The 18663-nt window shown below is 65.2% G+C and overlaps 1 protein-coding gene across 1 annotated transcript in view; it reads right to left on the minus strand.

Annotated features, from left to right (window-relative positions):
• Positions 1-312: 312 nt before the first annotated feature.
• The window catches only part of GNA12 (G protein subunit alpha 12), a 39727-nt gene continuing 21376 nt past the window's right edge, over positions 313-18663 (minus strand). Inside the window, exons 3-5 of the mRNA XM_045824781.1 lie at positions 4697-4747; positions 2336-2973; positions 313-2297 (exon numbers count right to left, since the gene is read on the minus strand). Of these exons, the coding sequence (XP_045680737.1) occupies positions 2404-2973; positions 4697-4747 (621 nt within the window). The 3' untranslated portion in view covers positions 313-2297; positions 2336-2403. The remainder of the gene's footprint in view (positions 2298-2335; positions 2974-4696; positions 4748-18663) is intronic.

An 18663-nucleotide genomic window follows, 5' to 3' on the forward strand; every position in this document is an offset into this window, starting at 1 on the left:
CACACCATCTCCCCACAGGAGGGCTGTCCGGCGGACACCCCACGTTGCGGGGTGTCTGTCCCGGGGCCTCCGTCACAACTACCGACCCCGTTTCCAGATTAGCTTCTGGTCTTGGGGTGACGATAACCCAACTCACTTTTTTCTCATCCGAGAAATGAAATGACTCACCAGGACAAGGGTGCCAGAGACCTCTGTAAGTCACAAAACCCCACATCTTCGAAATGACTGCTCGGCACACAGAACAGTTCAAAACCTCTCAGCAGAGGGCCCGCGCGTCCTTACTGCAGACAGTACGACTCAGAGGACAGCGTCTTGTTTCGAGGAAGTTTATTGTTACATTTCTGCAATAATAGATGAGGCACAGCTATCTCCTGCTTCTCCAATATCTCAATAAAAAAGACAATAATCAAGGATAACAGTGGAATTAGGATAAAAAATTACAAAGCCGAGGTTTTAGAGACAAAGATGACTACAGCCTATGTGTAGCAAAGTTGTGAACGGTTTAGTTTCGCCTTGCAAACAGTTCTCTTCTCTGGTCACGACGAATCCCAGAATTCAGAGCCGACGCCTTTGACTCCTTCCTCCCGGGGCCCGGGGACGCCCAGGCTCGGCCAAAAGGCCACGGGGTCGGGGGCTGAGCCGGTGGGGGTCCCGGCCCCTTGCGCGCGCATGGAAGTGAACGAGCAGGTGTGGTGGGCTGGTTCGAGGCAGAGGCGCTCAGACGGGGCTGCCGGCAGGTGTGCGGGCCGAGGGGCCAGCAGCCCGCACTTGCAAGGTGCAGAGGAACAGCGGAACCCTCGCACACGGACACAACCCGGCACAGCGACAGCGGGGCTGCCCCGCTGTCGTCAAAAGCGAACCTGATCTCAGCGCCACCCGGGCTGCCAGGGCCCCCTCCCTCCGAGCTGCGCGGGCGGCCCCGATCCCCGGCACAGCCTCTCCGCCTGTGAAGAGCCACGGGAAGGAGCACGAAACAAGCAGCGTCTTTCTGGCCAAAAATCAAAAGCAGCTGAAACCCTCCAAACGCCGCCACTCAGCCTCGAGCACCAGAGAGAAAGGATCTCATGTTGTCTCCTCATCAAGCACACGGGGGAACAAGGCGGCCTCAGAGGCAGGCTGCCCCTCCTCTTCTGGGCCGGCCTTGCCGCACGATTCAAGCGTATGTGGCCTGCTGACTCAGAGCCAGGAGGGGTGCCAGGGGACACAGGAGGGGGGCAGTGGCTGCAGGGCAAGGGCCCCAGGAGGTGAGAGTCAACCGCAGGGACATCCTGGGGCCAGCCACAGAGGAAGACTTTTCTCTTTTCTGTGAATGCCGGGGGAAGTCCCAGAGCCCAGACAGGCCTCGCAGCAGAGCAGCTCCCAGTGGCGACAGCGGAATGCAGTGTCCTTGTACACGGTGTGGTGCCTGGCAGGAAAGTGGGCCCCCGAACTGGGTGCCAGTGAGCAGCCCGCTCCCGCCCCCAGCTCCCGCCCCCAGCTCCCGCCTGCCCAGCTGGGAGCCCAGGCCGGCAGTGGCCCCTGCTGTGTAGGCGCTAAAGAGGCAGGGACCCTGGGCCGGAGCCCGGACGGCAAGGAGGGCTGAGACGGGAACTGGCTGCAGAAACTCGGGTGCTGCGGGCCGTGGGCTTCCTGCAGGGCAGTGTCAGCGGTGCCCCGGCAGGGGCGTGAACGCAGGCTGTGCTGGTAACCCTGCAGCTGCCGGGCCGAAAGGGCAGCCGACAGCAGGGATCATCAGGAGGGCACTCCTGAGGCGGGACAGTCGCCCGCAAGGCCGGTTGGGTTGTCTTTGCCAGTGGGCGGGGGCGGGCAGGGCGGATCCAGAGTAGTAAGCACCCGTGCGCCTAGAGGGGGAGGGACGCGGCACGTCCACAGACCCGGGGAAGGTGGCGGGCAGGAGGGGCAGCGCACACCGGGACAGTAAGGCAAGACCGCACCCGTGGAGTCCCACCCCGCCCTCCGAGGCGGGCCCCGGGCTTCCCCCGAGGGCCTGCGCCGCCGGGGCCTCTCAGGGACTGGGCACGGGAGCGTCAAAAGGCAACTCGCTCCCTTCGGGAGGTGGCGCCGGGACCCCAGGCGGGCGAGGCGGGGCAGGCGCGGGACTGCGTTAGCAGCATCAGTGTGCACACGGCCTCCTACGAGCTACGGCGGCAGAGCTTGGGGTGAGACCTGCAGGTTAGGGAGAGCGCCGTCCGCAAGGCCGGCCGGCCAGTGTTTCGTCATTAGGGAGAGTGCGCACGCGCGCGCGCACGCACGCTCGGTGACGCTGCGTCCGACGGCGCGGCTGTGCGGGAGAGCGCTGTGCCGCGCCCGCGCGGCCGCCACGGAGCGAGCGCGCGGCGTCTCAGTAGTGTGCACGCCCGGGATCCAGTGGCTGGCGGAGGCCCGCGCCGCGGCCGGGCCGCCTCACTGCAGCATGATGTCCTTCAGGTTCTCCTGCAGGATCGTGTCCTTCACCGCGTGGAACACGAAGCGGATGTTCTCCGTGTCGATGGCCGTGGTGAAGTGGTGGAAGAGCGGCTTGCTGCGGCTCCGGCGCCGGCGGTCGAAGCTCTGCACCAGGAAGCGCTGCACGTCCTCCAGGCGGTGCGGGTCGCCCTGGAAGTCGGGGAAGTGCTTCCGGATGCTGACGCCCTTCACCTTCTCCACCAGCAGGTCCGTCTTGTTGAGGAAGAGGATGATGGACACGTTGAAGAAGAGCTTGTTGTTGGCGATGGTCTCGAAGATGTTCATGGACTCCACGAGCCGGTTGGTGCGCCGGTCCTCCATGAGCACCTGGTCGTACTCGCTGGAGGACACCATGAACAGGATGGAGGTGATGCCGTCGAAGCACTGGAACCACTTCTGGCGCTGCGACCGCTGGCCGCCCACGTCCACCATCTTGAAGGGGATCTTCTTGATGACGAAGTCGTGCTCCACGATGCCCTTGGTGGCCTTCCGCGCCAGCAGGATGTCCTGCTTGCTGGGCATGTAGTTCTGGAAGACACGGCGGCGCAGCGTTAGGGAGGGCGAGCGCGGGGGCGGGGGCGGGGGCGGGGGCTCAGCCTGGCTCTGCCGGAAGTCCGGCCAGACCCGGCCGCGCCGCGTCCTCGCGCTGGAAATGCGCCGGGGCGGGGAGCGCAGGGACCCGGGGGCTCCCTTCCGAGCGCGCGCAGGCCCTCCAGCGTGAGTGAGGGCGCTCTCCGCACCGCCCCCGTGGGTCTCCACGGGGAACCGCGCGCACCGCCTCCTCCACAGGCTGCTAGCCGCCTTTCCCCGCTTCTGCCCACAGCTACCGTCTCGTCCCCCAGCTTCTGCAGCGAATGCGCTCTGAAACCTCGCTACGCAGTACGTTAGCGCGGGCCTTCAGCACACATGACGCCACTCGTGGGAGCGCTGAACGCCTTCAGTGGTGCGCAGGCAGGCAGGCAGGCAGGCTCAGGAAGTCCCAGGACCCGCCGGTCCCACGCGCCTGACCCCCATGCCCACCGCACGCTGCACTGGGGCCGCAGTCTCCCCAGACTGCCCCACAGGGCCACAGCGCCCAGGGCCGGCCCCACTTCCTGGGGCAGATGGGGGCCAGACAGGGGAGATAGTGCGGCTACTCGAACACGCGAAAGGAAAGGAAAGGAAAGGACAGACGGGAGAGAGAACCCCCAGACTGGAGGCCACGGAAGGGGCACGGACCGGCCACCGCCTGTGGGCTTGACGAGGGTGTTGGTTCGAGCTGCTGGGGTGAAGCAGCATCCACCGGGAAGCGTCACTGACTCCCGGGAAGTCCCCAGACTGGCTGGGGAGGGAGCGCTGCGGTGTCGTGGGTCGCACTTTTAGAGCCTTACTGCTCAGAAATGGCTCTGAAATACAGGGTCCGGCGGGAGTAACGCCTGCTTGAGCGTGGCTGGTAGGGTAATAATATGGATGTAATAGTTTATGGATTAAAAAAAATTTTTTTTATTTAATTTCAGAGAGAGGGGGAGAAACACCAACATGTGGTTCCCTCGCAGGCGCCCCCTACTGGGGACCTGGCCCGTAACCCAGGCCTGTGCCCTGACTGGGAACTGAACCAGCGACGCTTCGTCTGCAGACCGGCACTCAGTCCACTGGGCCACACCAGCCAGGGCTCATTTACAGTTTTCATTTGAACACTGCACTTAGAATGTCCTATGGTGTGCTTGCGTGTGACAGTGTTGTTACAGAGCAACATGCTTGTGACTTTGTAATAAAAGCTTCTGTCATAAAACAGGGGGCGTTACCTGTGCCGGGCCCTGTACTGTTGACGAGATCGCACAATGACGGACGTGCCCCTGGGGAGCGGGGTGGGGCCGACGGGACCAGTCGGACCACAGCGGTGACTGTCCGACCTCGGGTTCAGGACACTCTCCGTATCTGTCCACGTCTGACCTTTCCAAGCGGACGGTCAGAGCGCCCGGCCCCGGGTGGGCACTGAGTGCGAGGACTCCCCAGGAACGCCCCCTCACTCCTGATCAGCAGCGACTGCGGGTCTGCGACCAAGGGCGTGAGTGTCCCCCTAGGCTCAAGCAGACCCTCGCCCCAGCACGCACTCCCCGCCGCCCTGCCCCAGCGAGAGTGGGGCGCGGCCACCCTTCAGGCCACCCGGCGCGCCAACACGGCCCGCGTGCAGTGGCGCCGGCGCTGCTCTGGCGCGCTCACTGACGCCCGTGGCCCGAGGGCGGAGCCTGGACGGGCGGCGCTCACTCACCAGCTGGCCGATCCGGTCCAGGTTGTCCAGGAAGTACTTCACCGACTCGCCCTGCCAGGAAGAGAGAACACCCACGACTCAGTCCCCGCGCGGGCCCGGGCCCACAGACGGGAGCACTCGCGTGTCCTTTCACCTCCGCGTGAGCAGGGGGGCGAAGGGACGGGTCCAGGACTGCATGGAGACATTAAAAATAACACGTTTTTAAGTTAAAGAATGCAGTTTCTCCAGTCGTGACCCAGGATTCACGCTCAGGCCGGGTTCCAGAGCACGCTGCTGCACGCCGGCGGTGCTGGGGCGGGCTGGCGTCCCTCTGAGGTCAGGCCTGGGCTGCTCCAGGCGGCGGAGACCACAGAGCAGACCACGGAGATCCCCTCCGGGGAGGGCCCTGCCTGCTGCAGGCGGCCCGCCACACCACGCGCTCCGGTGTCCCCGAACTCGCCTGTCTCCCCTCATGCGTCTGGAGGGCGGGCCTGCCGCCTCCGGTGGGGACCTCCGTGGCAGAGCGATGCGTCCTGCTCCATCCCCTACACACTCTGGGTCGGACGCCCGCGGGCCACCCCCTGGCTGGGAGCGCAGCGTCAGGTCAGCCGTGGGGCACCGGGGGCACCCACACGCTGTGCCAGTGCCGGCCCCTGCAGAGCCGACCAGACAGGTGGCTGGTGAAAACCCCCAGTGACCCCGCCCCCGGGGCACTGCTCTCCGGGGTGTCGCTGGGGCAGGGCGCCGCTGGGGACCAGGGTCTGAGGTGCTGCAAGCCCCGGCCTCCCAAGGCTCTGTGGGCGGCGGCTGCGGAGTACGCACCCCAGCGCACGTCTCAGAAAAATCGAGGCGGTGAGGCCGCACGGCGCGCGGGCCGAGGGTCCGGACCCCGGCGGGGGATGGCATGGGGAGGCACGAGTGACAGCCCCAGCCTGCGAGTTTGCAGGAGAGGCGGCGGCAGCTCCGGACCCACAGTTCCCCAGTGTCCCAGACGGGCGCACAGGAGAGCAAGGAGCACGTCCCTTCCCTCTGGCGAAGCAGCAGCAGCAGCCCCCCCATTCCAGAGCGAAGGCCTCTGGATGGTTTCAGGGGACAGGCGCACACCTGCCCCCCGCCCCCCCACCCCCGGCAGAGCACAGAGGACAACGAGAAAACTCGGTGTCCCCCATGACACTGGGGACGCTGCACGGCACCGTCTACTGCAGAGGCGAGCGCCACCGGGGAAGGCACCCTCGGCTGCAGGGAGAAAGAGGCCGCCTGCCCCGCACCCAGTTCCCACCCCCCAGCAGCCCCCCCACCCCCTGGATGTGGGGAAGCGCGCACCCCCCGCCGGCCGCTCCACTCCCGGGTTCTCGTTTGTCGGCACATCCAGCGCCCCCCCGGCCCCCACCCCAGGGCGGACAGGAAACGGTCGGTGAGGGGGCAGCTGCACGGTGACCTGACTCCTGCCCCGCTGGGGCGCCCTGCTCTCCCCCGCTGCTGCTGCTGCTCACGTATGGGGGCTGTGGGAGAGCCCCTGGAGAGCCCCCCGTGGGTGCCCTCAGGGCTGTCACGCCCACGCCGGCACGGCAGAACCGGCCCTCGGTCTCGCCACGTCAACTGCCCGCCCGAGTGAAGACGCCGACGTTAGCTGGAGCATCAAGTGACACTCGTGATGCCCAGGGCACAATCCACAGCACCCGCCGGGCGGAGAGCCGGGAAAGTGGCTCCGCCCCTCGAGGGACAGCCCAGATAGGGAGTTGCTGGACCAAGGCTTTCAGGCGGCCACTCTAACGGAGCCCCAGCGGGTGGTACCGCGCTCGCAGCGGGTGAAGACTCGCCGCGTCTCAGCAGAGGAGCAGGAAGCACGAAGCGCTGACGGAGAGGGCGGCACCGGCACTAGAGCATCTGCAGCGAGAGGCCCGGTGGGTGGGCTCGGGAACGACTGCAGACGACACAGGAAAGGGCCGTGAGCTCCGGACTCGGGGTGCCAGAGCCGACCCAGCCCCAGGAGGGGAAGGAAGCATGGTAAATAGACAGAGACGGCCACGGTGGGGCGACCTCGCAAGGTCACCCGGACGCCCTCACGGAAACCGACAGCAGAGCACAGGGAGGCTCAGACAGGAGGACTGCTTTTTTAAAAAGGCAAGAACTTTCCAAATTTGATTAAAGACATAAATTCACTGATTTCAAGAAGCTCCGCCACCCCAAACAACAAGTGCAGAGGAATCGCACATGGGACCCTGGACGGCAGGCTTCCGGATGACCCGCAGGCCGGAGAGGGAACGCCCTGGTCTGGCCGGACAGGGGGCTCTCGTCCTCACGTCACCGAGAAAGTGGAGCCGACCGAGAACCGAGACTCCTCTTAGACTCGGCAGAGCAGCGACGTCACCGGGCCCCGGGCCTGCCCCTCACACCGCCCCCACTGGCGGGCCAGGCGCATGCGGGGAACTAGAGCTTGTCAGGGACGAAAGCGGTGGCTGTGGCCCGCAGCTGACACACCGTGCCCAGCCTTGGACGGAAAACCACGAGGCGTGCCGCAGGGCGAAGGCCACGGTGTGAGGAGAGCACGCGAGCACCGGGACCGGGCTCAGACACGGCAGAGGGGTGGGGACTGACGGGTGGGACATGTGAAAGGGCTACGACTGCTCTGCTAAGGGCTTGGACGGGACAAGGGCCCCTGAGCAGAACGGGCGGGTGACGGGGGCCGCGGGGATGCTCCCGGAGTCAGATGGGAGTGCTGGGAACCAAGGGCACGGGCAGCTGCCTGGACCTGCGCTTGGCCCTGCAGTGTGTGTGGGGGGGGGGCGGGGGGGGGCATCGGACGCGTCTCCAGGCAGACGGGGTCAGAGCGTGCTGGACAGCAGGGCGCCCGGCTGTGGCCCGGGGAAGCCGAGGCCTGAGCCCCACGCACCTGGTTCCGGGGGGTTCTGTGTGAGAGCAGGACTGTGCTTCTCCCCCAAGTCCACCCAAAGGGACATACATAAAAAAGGACAATACGTCATTTTAACAAGTGGTTTTCAACAGACACAGAAAAAGATCTGATGGAAGCCCACATCCATCCACGGTTAAAGACTGCCACCAGCTGCACGGGAGGCACTTTCTCACCGACAGTGACGGCACACCAGACGTCGTCATCGGAAGACCGGGTGCGAGGGGAGACGCCCACGGTAACTGCTTCCGGCCGGCACCACGGGGGCCCAGGCAGCGGGCAGACGCAGACACGGACGTGGGCAGGCGAACGAGGGGCGTGAGGACGAACCGTGAGAAAGACAACTGACCCCACCACCGGCGGCGGCACGGGAGACCCGGGGGATCTGAGAGAAAGCCCTCGGCGAGTTGGACTCGGGCTCTTTAGGGCCTGCGGGGGGAGACCCGTGTCCTCGCCGACCCGTCCCGACAGAACCGCCCACCTCCCCTAACACCGCGAGGACAAGACCAGACAGGCACGCGTGTCGGCGGCCACCAGGGATGTCGCCGCGGCTCAGTGCGTGGCCGTCCACCCTGCGTGCACGAGTGGCAGTGTCGGCGGGAGAACCGCCACCCCAGAGGACGCCGGCAGCACGGTCGTCACAGCCGAGGCCGGCGGGCGGACCCGTGGCTGGCAGCGCAGCAGGACAGCAGAACCCGGGCGGGGTGTGTCTGTGCAGGGGGGCACGGGGGCGGGGCGCACCGGAGGAACCAGCACCATGCGGCCCGCGCCGTGTGGCCCTCTCCAGGTCAGAGCACCGTCTCTGCAGCCTCCTCCTCGACACGGAGTCCCTGCTGTGCGCCTGGCACCACTCCGAGGGCTGGTCCCGTGTGGGCTCGGTCGGTCTCCAAAGGGAAAGTGTCCTCTCCCCACCTCTCCGCCCCTCCTGCCAGCAGGCCGCTCTGGCGGGAAGCAACCTGGGGCTTTGTCATGTGACCACAGGCACGAGCAGTGGCAGGACGCTGCTGCATCTTGGAAGTTTGAAACATGGAAAACCGCCCGGTGCCTTGAAGCCGAGGACCCAGAGCCCATGGGGAGAGCCCCGAGTGCCAGGCGGGCCCCGGTGCGGCCAGGTCTGTGCGAGCTCACCCGGGGCTGCTCTTGCCCGTGACCCGCGTCTCGGCCGGGGGAGGGAGGGAGGTGCTGAGGGGTGACAAGAAGGCCGTCCGTGGCTTTCCCAGGCCGACGTCCGAGCACTGCCGCCCTTGGTGGGCCACACGGCCACCCTGTTCTGCGCACACCCCGTCTCGGCCCGAGGGCTGGCCGGCCACCGGGGACGTGCCCGCCCCGCGGCCTCCCCAGACAGCCCACACGGAGCTCCAAGCGCACACGGAGCTCGCCTGTGCTTTATCCCAAAGACACGCCTGGGACACGATGGGGAGCCCCGAGGACGCCACGCCACAGGCCCTGAGGGTCCAGGCAGTGCTCACACGCCCCACGAGGACCAGCAGGCCAGTCTCGTAAAGCCTGTCGCTGTCCCTTTAAGTCTTCCCAACCCCCAGCTCCCAGCCCGGCTCACTTCCTTGCACAGGCTGCTTATCCGGGAGCTAAGTTTAGCCGCCACCATTCCTGGTCCTCCCTCCAGGGACGTCCCAGGCCTCGGCCCTGGGGCTGCCCCAGCGACCCACCGGGCCCTTGTTTGCAGGGACACAGCGAGAGGCTGTCAGCCCCCCGGGGGACAGGGTCCCCCCTCACTAGTTGTGTTGGGGGGTCACTCTCCTGCGGGACCCCTGCCTCCCCGCAGCTCCTGCTGTCCTTCCCGGTTCTGACGAGGCCGGCCGGCCAGTGCACGCGGCCCATGACTCATCCCGGGACGGGCTGTTGTTCTGCACCCAGGGCAGCCCGATTCAGACGGAGTCGCAGACACAGACAGACCTCCCGGAACCCAAGCCCTCTCCCGCCACCGAGAGAGACGCGGCCGGGGAGTCTGCGCAGGGGCCCAGGGGCGGTTCGAGGCCCGCCCGGCGGGCTCCCCGCGGACCGACCGCTCTCTGTGCCTGCTCCCCTCCCACGAGGCCCGTGGTGACCCCCTGCCCGGAGCCCCCTCTGGCTGAGACGCGGGGATGGCTTGGGCTCTGCGAGGGGTGCACCTCCCGTCCACTCGGCACGGGGACGCCGACGCGAGGGCAGAGCGCCCCGCTGCCAGTGGGACTGCCACCCCGGTGCCAGTGCCACTGCCGGCCCGCCTCCGCCCCCGTACCTGCTGAGGACAGAAACAGTCCCCGCGGCACAGGCCCACGCTCCCCGGCCAGCTCCCCCGCCCTGCACGCACACTCTGGCAGCCACAGGTCCTCCTTCGAGGGCCCGCACCCGCGGGGAAGCCGCCCCACAGCGCGGTCGCCGGGGTGGCGGCCGTCATTGCGCAGACGGCCCCTCGAAAGACTGTCCTTGTCCTCCTGGGGGGGATGGTCACTCGGCATCCGGCGCTCTGTCACTGCCCGCGGGTCCGTCCGTCACGCCGAGTGCTGGGGTGCAGGACAGGGGCAGGCCTGGCTGTCCAGCAGGGGCCACCGCAGGGCCTAACCCTCCCTGAGCCACCTCACCAACACCACAGGCCACAGCGCCGCCCCGCCCTCCGCCTCCCACCACCAGTGGGCCCTTGCAAGCCGGGCAGAAACCCGTGCAAAGGGGACCTGCCATGGACGCTGTTTCCGACCCCAGCCCACTCTGCCTCGGAGGCCGGGGACCCGCCACAGCTTCCTGTCCAGGGGCCGCTGGGCAGGCCCCGCACAGCACCAGCTGACGGGCCGCCAGCAGGACCCTGGTGTCTGAGGGACCGAGGACGGCCCGTGGCCGGCTCAGCCGGGTAACAACGCCACTCCCGGCTTCGCGGCGACTGCTGCACCAGGCAGTGTGTCACTCGACGCGTGTCCCTGCATTTACCCTGTCACGGCCCGCAGTCCCCGCTGTCCCAGGTGGAGACACCAAAGCCTAGGAGCCAGGGTGCCCGAGGTCGCACACGCTGATCACGTCCACAGGCCATGCTTCCGCCCGCCCACCCCGCGTGCAGGGCTGCGCCCACTAGTGGGGCTGACCGCCGAGGACCACAGGACCACGGGCAGAACGGGCACCGTCATCCCAGCCGGACAGGCCCGGCTGCCAAGCAGAGCACACACCCGTGGCCGGGCAGACCTCTGAAGCCGATGGCTGCCCTGGCCGGTGGAGGCGGGCTGGAGCCATGGGTCGGGGCGCTGCTCGCTGGACACTCACCCGGCGGTCCTCCCCCGCCTCTCCGAACCAGAGGGACAGAGGAGGGCTCAGGGCCGCCGTCGTGCTGCCGGGGTCTGAGTCACCCGCAGCCTGGCTCTCTGAAGCGAGAGGAGGCAAGCTGCCCCGGGAGCCGGCAGCGCTGCGGCCGGCCGGGGGAGAGGGAGGTGGGGGCCCTCGGCAGGGGTGCCCAGCCGCTGCCCATAAAGGGCCCTTGTGCTCCCAGCCCCAGCCCCGCCCTCTGCAAACACCCTGACCTCGTCCTCTGGGGGCACAGCACACCAGGGGCCTCGGGAGGCCCCTCCCATCTCCATCCACAGTCGGCTCTGAAGCGTCCTGCCAACAAGGAGACACACGCCGCCCGGGTGGGCCCGTGCCCAGGGTGACTCGGAGAGACTCGGGCCCCCACGGCCCGGGAGCCGGGGGCACCTGAGGGTCCACCCACACTCAGCACAGGTCCTTTGATGCCTCCAGCAGAGCCGAGACCAGCGCTGGAGGGCAGCACTGTGCGGCTGCACAGGGCTTCCCCTGCGGCCGTGCCAGCCGTCTGAGCGAGCGCCTCGGCCGGGGAGGCCCCAGCCCCTGGGACCCCTGGGCAGCCCTGCTGGGTGGGAGGAAGCTCCCTCGGACTGGCCCCAACTCGATTTTCAGCTCTCCAAGACCCGTGAGCTAAGGGTCGTGCAAGATGAAGAGGGTGACCCCACCCGACCCGCAGAGCGCCGGGAAGGCGGCTCCGAGCGCGGCGCCCACCAGCGCCTATGTTGCTGCGGCCTCTGCGGCAGGGCGTGCCCAGCCCCGAGAACCCGGGACTTCCACTGCGTGCTCTTCTTGGCCTGAGCGACGCACACGACCGGCCCTCCCCCGCCTTCGGGAAGGTTCCCTCGCCAAGCGAGTCGGGCCGAGCAAAGTGACCTCTCTTTCGAGTCTGTGAGGGGCGGAAGGGGGGCGTCTTGGGAAACCACTTTCATTCGCCACACAGCCCGGGGACCGGGCCTCCATCAGCAACCTTGTCTCTTTTCTCTGCGGCAGAAACGGGGTGTGAAATTCAGGTCCCGTCACCTTTCGCCTCTCGAGACCTGTGCCGGCTGGAGGAAACCCAGAGCCTGGGCCCTGGGAGCAAGTACCGCCGCGGGAGAGGCTCCCCGCGGGACGCCCTCAAGGGCCAGGTGGGCTGCTTTGGGGGCCCCTCCTTAGAACAACACGGGGGTTTGTCCAGGAGCCGAGCCAAAGGAAACGCAAGCCACCCACAGCCGGGGCAGCGGGAACCTCCCGGACAGAGGGGACGTTTCAAAGGTGTCAATAAACGGCTTCTCAAAGCAACGAGTTTTCCACCCTCTCACACGGAGAATTTTGCTTGATATTTCCAAACACGCGTTCTAAGCTCAGTAAACAGAAGAGCGAATTGTAGGGTTATTTCATGACATCTTGCTTCTTAACGCTCAGGGAAGACACGGTATTTTGTGCACATCCTGCACTAAGACTACTAGATGAAGCTCCTCTTTAAAAGAGAGAATTCAATGAGAAGCGTAGATTTATTTAAAAAAAAAAAAAAAAAGCCCCAAACCAGTGTGCTGGTTCCTGGGGATCCGCGGAGGCTGAAATGAGCGATAATGGGAAGCCGGGTTCACTGCTGCTGACCTCGCCACGCCCCGGCCCTGAGCTCACCTGGGGAGACCGGCTCACGCCTCACTCGCACTAACACAGCCCCCCCCGCCGCTGTGCAGAGACCCCGAGTCTGCCGTGAGGCCGAATGGGAAAGAAGGGGAAAGACACGAGATGGGCCGGTGCGCGCAGTCACCCCAGAAGTGCGGGGCGGCGGCCCGGGGGCAGCGGGGTCCCTGGGGTTGGAGGCTGGGGGCCGGCCCCAGGTGCAGACCCCTCTCTGCGGGCGCAGGGACGGCGGGGTCTGCTTTCCTTCTGACGCACAGACGGATCTCCTCCCCGGGGTTCGGGGACCCGCATCGTACTTGTGCTTGACGTGACGCTAAAGAATTTCCTCTCATTCAGCTATTTTGCTAAAATCCTAACTTAAAACGAAAAAGCAAAACTAATGACTTTAACTCTCATATTCTTACTCGAGGGAGGGGGAACCAAAACATTCAAACCCAGAGCCCACCAGCCAGCGTGACGGAGCCAAGGCCTGCCCTCCGGGCCGGGGCCACTTCTGCGTGTGTCTGAGTCCCCGTCCCTCTGAAGATCAGCAGCTGGGCCACTGTGGGGACTGGTGCGGCGGGTGCCAGTCCTCCCTGCTTCCCACAGCAGCGGCCCCCCGAGCCTGGGGGCCACACTCTGGCCCGGCCCTCCTAGTGAATCAAACCCTTGACGTCCGTCATCACTCTGTTACAAGGTAAGGGGTGGGCCGCACCGATTTTGCTGGTGGCGGAAGCTGATCCGAGGAGACTCCGTCCCCCGCCGTGGGAACGGAAGCACTCGGCGCGCCCCTCGCTGTCTGTGCCCCTCCCGCCCCCTTCACCGCAGTGCTGGGGTAAGAGCCGCTTCTTTCCCGGCTTTCCGCTGGCTCGTGGCTCGTGGGCCCTTCCCACCGGTGAGCGTGCTGCTGAGAACGTTTACACGCGGGCCCGTGTGCAGAGCGAGGGGTGGACGGCTGAGCCCGGGCACACACCACGTAAACCTCAGTGGATGACACCGACCTGGTTTTCGGCGGTGCTGTGCCGAGTCACGTCCCCACCACGCCAGGGTGGATGGGGCTTCCTGTCACTCTACACACTTGCCAGTTCTTGGAACTGCTGAGTGTTTTAGCTTCAGTGAATCTGGTGAGCACGGAATAAAACCATCTCCTCCTCTTGGGGACGGCTGCTCAGGCCTATAGCCCGTTTTTCTGTTGGACTGAGTGCTTCTTGTGCATGTGTGGAAGATCGTCGGACACGCTTCTTGCATGGTTGCAGGTGGTGAACACACTCTCTGCTCACACCGCTGCTGCATCTTTGTACAAAAAGTTCCCAACTTGATGGTCGTCAGGTATCAATGTTCTCCTTTTGCGTTTGCACTTGTGATGACTTCAAACGTTCTTCTCCACACCGAGGTTATGAAGATTCTTCCACATGCTCTTTATTTCAGCCTGGAATCCACCTGGAATCGGACGTGTGCGTGTGGGAGTCCAGGTCAATGTTCCCTGCGTGGTTCTCCCGACTGACGTACCCAGTTCTGCACCAGTGCCTCCACCGTACCGAAGTTTTAGAAAACAATAAGCCCCAGCACCCGATTTATCAGACGAGGGGTTAGCACACGCTCTGCAAAGGTCCAGGTGGTGAATATTTCAGGCTTTGTGGCCCAGACACAGAGTCTTTATCACACATTCCTCTTTTTTCTAAGCCTTTAAAAACACGAAAACTGGCCTCAGCGAGGGGTCCAGGCCAGCCCGGCCACGTGGGCGTCAGCCTGCAGGCCAGTGTGCTGACCCGGCGGAGAGATGCCCCTCCTGCTCTGTCCCTCTTCAGAAGCAGCCTGGCGTCCCGCGTCCTCGGGGGAGCGCAAATCAAAGCCACGCCGCGGGCCACGGACACGCAGTGTGCGCAGCAGGGCCACACTTCCTGCTTTCCAAACTCACTGCAGAGCTACGGTGATCAGAACAGTGTGTCCCAGGCACAGGGGTGGCCACACAGAGCAATCAAGTAGAAGGGAGAGCCCAGGAACAAACCCAAACACGCACAACCAACTGATTTCCGTCAGGAGTCCAAGACCTCTCAGTGGGGAAGCACCGACGGCCCATGAGTGGGGCCGGGACGGCCGCGTGTCCACAGGCAGGAGGAGGCCGGGTCCCAGCCTCGCTCCACACCCCAAATTAACTCAGGGTGGACCCACCCGACTGCAGGAGAACCGTCCGAACACGGGGAGAAAGCACAGTCGGCACTCCTGACCGTGAACGTGGCGAAGAGTCCTCTGACTTGGCACCACATGCCCGAGTGATGAGTCGGCCTTCGCTCTTCTTGTTGTGGACCCTCCTCCTGGAAGCACTCCCCCCGCTGAACAAGGCGCTGCCGCTGTCCAGCTCGCTCTCTGCCCGGAGACGCCCCACACGGCCCTCAGCGTTCCGGGGTTCCAAATCCTCTCGCTCGGGCGCCACCACCAGCGCCCGCTCCTTCTGGCGTCCGCTGCAGCCTCAGGAGGAAAGCTGCCGAAGTGTTACTCCCTCAGAGTTTGTCTCTTTTTCTGTAGCTGCTCTCAAGATCTGTCTTTGGTCTTCTGTGGTTTCTGCGCACGTCTCAGTCGGAGGTTCTTTCTTATCAACGCAGCCGGTTACCTGTTGTCAGCCGTCATCTCTGCAGGTCCAGCCTCCGCCCCGTTGTCCTTCTGCACCTGCTGCCTGCGCGTGCGTGACGTTTCTCACTCTGCCCGCCGCGCCTCCCCGCCTCTCCTTTCTTCCCCTCCTCCTCGCCCCCCCTCCCCCGCCCCTGCGGGCCTTAACACTTCCTTCCGGAGGTATTTTTTAATTCCAGGAGTTCTAGATTGTTCGTTCGAAATCTATCACTGTTGTTCTAGATAGTGCTCAGCTTTTCCCGAGGACGTTGTCTAACGTTCACCTCTCCGAACCGATGAAGAACGACCTGATGACCTGTCTGGCAAGCCCAGTGTCTGGAGACTGCGGCCCTGGCTCTGCCGTCTGCAGTTCCTTCTGACCCCGGGCACGGGCCTGGTCTCTTTGTGACTCGGGCCTCCTCTGCGATGCTCGCCCTCAGAAACGCTGTTTGTGGGGGTCCCCGAGCCTTTTCCAGAGGTTCTCTGCAGCTTCGACCAGGCACCGAGGCACGCGGCCTGTCGGGGTCACTCCCAACTGGGTTCTCAGCACTGGGTCCGGGCCCACGTCCCCAGGGGAGCCAGCCGGCAGGTGGCACTGCTTTCTGTCCCCTGCTGGGGGTTTGCTTTTGCCACCTGAAATTTCCACCTCCCCTCCAGACCCTGAAGAACCTGCCAAAAACCGCAGCTGAGGTTGGTGGTTCAGCTCCCTGACCGTGACCGTCCCAGAACAGCCGAGTTCCCGAGGCCCCACCCGCCTGTCCCTGGGTCAGGCCTGGGGCTGGCCCTCTATCTCCCCATCAGGTCTTAGAGGCTCTCACGACGGAGCTGGCGGCGTTTTATCTGGCTCTTAACCCTGTTTTCTGCACAAGTCTCTGGGCAGTCGGCCGGATGTAATCCGAAGCTGGAACCCTTACAGTCACGATCTGCACTGGGAAACTCCGTCGCTTCACCTTCCTGCCACCATGCACGAGGGTTCCTGTCCCCGGGGCTGCAGCCAGTGCAGGACAGTCATCCCCACAGTCGCCCCCACCCTGAGTGGCCCAGAGCTGCCCCGTCACTGCTGCGCCGGGCTCTCCCGCGGTCGGCAGGCGGGCGCGACCCTGGCTCCTCTCCGCGCAGCTTCCAGCCGGGACGAGGCCTCCCTCGCCGACCCGGAAGCACTCTCCGGCAGCCGGGACTGCGTCCCCTCGACGCGTGAAAAACGGCTTTGTTCGAGGTTCTGGATTTTTTCCCCTCATTTGTCATTTGCCGTTTTCATTTTTTTTTAAATGCTGACTTTTGCCAGACAAAAGCTAGAAATGTTTACTCAGTAAAACCCATTATTCTTTTCCTTTAGCTTTTCTGGCTTTGGTATCACGTAAAATGTTCCATGATTAACTCTACTACAGCACGCACCCCGTTTCCACCCTGGGCCATCATGTCGCCGGCGGGCAGAGCCCCAGACGTAAAGCTCCGCGGCGGCGTTCCCCTCGCGGACCCGTGCTGCGAGCGCCGCACTCGCGTCCCCTCAAGGGGCAGGTTTCTGAGGTCGGCAGGGGTGTGACGTGCTCGCGAGTGACGGGGCCCGGGGGAAAGGCCGAGACCGTGAGCCAGAGCACGTAAGCCGCCCTGCGGTGCGTGACCGAGAACAGCAGACACCGCTGCTTCCTGCTCCCGTGCCCTCGGGCGCGAGCCGCCCCGAGGGGGACTGAGCGGGCCAGCCCCGGGCCAGCCGGGCCCCAGCCCAGCCCAGCCCAGCGAGTTTCCCGTTCTCATCTCGGCCGGGCCGCCCTAGGGCTTCGTGGCTTCCGGCAGACGGTCTCGTTGTCCAAAGGGGGGCGGGGGGGGGGGGCTGGTCAGAGGGTTGCTCAGGCCCCTCCCACCTTCCCGGCGGCCCGGCCCGAGGAAGGCGGGCTTTCCGCTGGGTGTCGCACGGTGAAGCCGGTTCCGTTTGAAAGTTGAAAACCGCCCCCGCACCGTCCAAACCCAAACTAGGAGAGCAGCGTGCGACCCTCCAGTGTCTGGAACAGACCCTCCCCTTATCCGGAAATCACTCACGGGCTCCCGGCACTCCCGACCCGTCCTCTACGTAGACACGACGCGTCCTGCGTGTATGTGTGCGCACACGCACGCGCACAGGTGTGTGTATTTAACCGCAGACGTGTGGGGGGGCGAGCAACTGGGCCACCTCCGCACCCCGAAACATCCCTCGGGGACGCACCGACGCCAGCGGCGTCCGCACGCGTGCGCGCGGACCTCACGGGACTACGGTGAGCGACGAACGCCGACCTCGACGCGTCACCGACCCCACGGCCCTGTTTGGACGACCTTCCCCAAGGGAGAAAATTCTAGCGATGGGGAAACACCAGCGGCGGGCAGGGGTGCGGGCTGGCGGGGGAGGTCTCCGAGGCGGGGACACCCCTGCGTCGGGACGCCCTTGCGTCGGGACGCACGCAGACGCACGGGCGGCGGCGACGACGACGACGACACAGACACAGACCCGCGCATGCGCACGGCACCGAGGTCAACGCCGCGGTCTGCGGTGCCCCTGCAGTCCCGGGAGACGTCGCCACTGGGGGGCGGGGGGACCGGGCCAAGGGCGCCAGGGACCTCCCTGCACTGCCGTGTCAATTCCCTGTGAATCTGCAACTGTTTCAAAAGGAAAGGTTTTTTGTTTTTAAAAGGTGTTACGCATTAAGAGAAACGTGTTCCCGACAGGAAAACAGAAGCAAAGGACGCCAAGAGCAACCTGCAAAAGCATCAGCCTACACGGCTTTACATCGCTTCGGTCGCCTGGCTCTGGGGCCGAACTCGCACCGCAGCTGCCCCGCGAGAAGGGGAAGAAATGGGGGTGGGGGGGACCAAGAGTCCGCTCCAGAACCCTCCGCCACCCCCCCACCCCCGCCCAGGCTCCCCTCCGCCCACAGGCCCTCTCCCGGCCCCCTGCTTTCTTTTCCTCTCGCACGCACAGGCAAACACGCACACACGTGTGCACACATGCACACACCCCCCGCTCACTTATTCACTGTCTGTCTCCCGCTCCATATGGACGCAGATTTGTCTTTCGTTTGTTTGCTGTTTTTCCCGGGATTTGAAGTGCCGACACGTGGTGTCTGCCCCACACGTGGTGTCTGCCCCACACGTGGTGTCTGCCCCACGAGCATCTGCTGGAAGGATGGCTCCATAAATGAAAGACGCACAGTGGCGCGGGGTCTCCGGGGCCACAGGTAGTAATAGGTCACTGAATACCGATCTCGTGCTACTGTGTCTCCCTACTCAACAAAGGAGAGTCACGAGCCCCTAGACAACTCCCAGGGGCTCCACCCTAGGGACCCCCACGGCCCCCTCAGTGCAGCAGAAGGTCCCAGAGGGACTGAAGCAGTGGCTGCTGGCGGCTTCTCTGTGATGCGGCACCAGCCGAGCCTCCCCGGGGTGGGGGGAGGAGGCCCTGGGACCCTGTTCCCGCCCGTCCCCACCCCCCGCCGGGCTGCGCTCTGAGCGCCGGGCCTGAGGGGGCAGCGGGGCAGCGGGACCCGGGGACAGATGGGCCTGCACATAGACCCGCCCAGTCACCCCCAGACCAGGGTGGGCTCCC

Source organism: Phyllostomus hastatus, unplaced genomic scaffold (genome assembly GCF_019186645.2).
Source record: "Phyllostomus hastatus isolate PE091 unplaced genomic scaffold, TTU_PhHast_1.1 phas_contig_150, whole genome shotgun sequence".
Classification (NCBI taxonomy): Eukaryota; Metazoa; Chordata; class Mammalia; order Chiroptera; family Phyllostomidae; genus Phyllostomus; species Phyllostomus hastatus.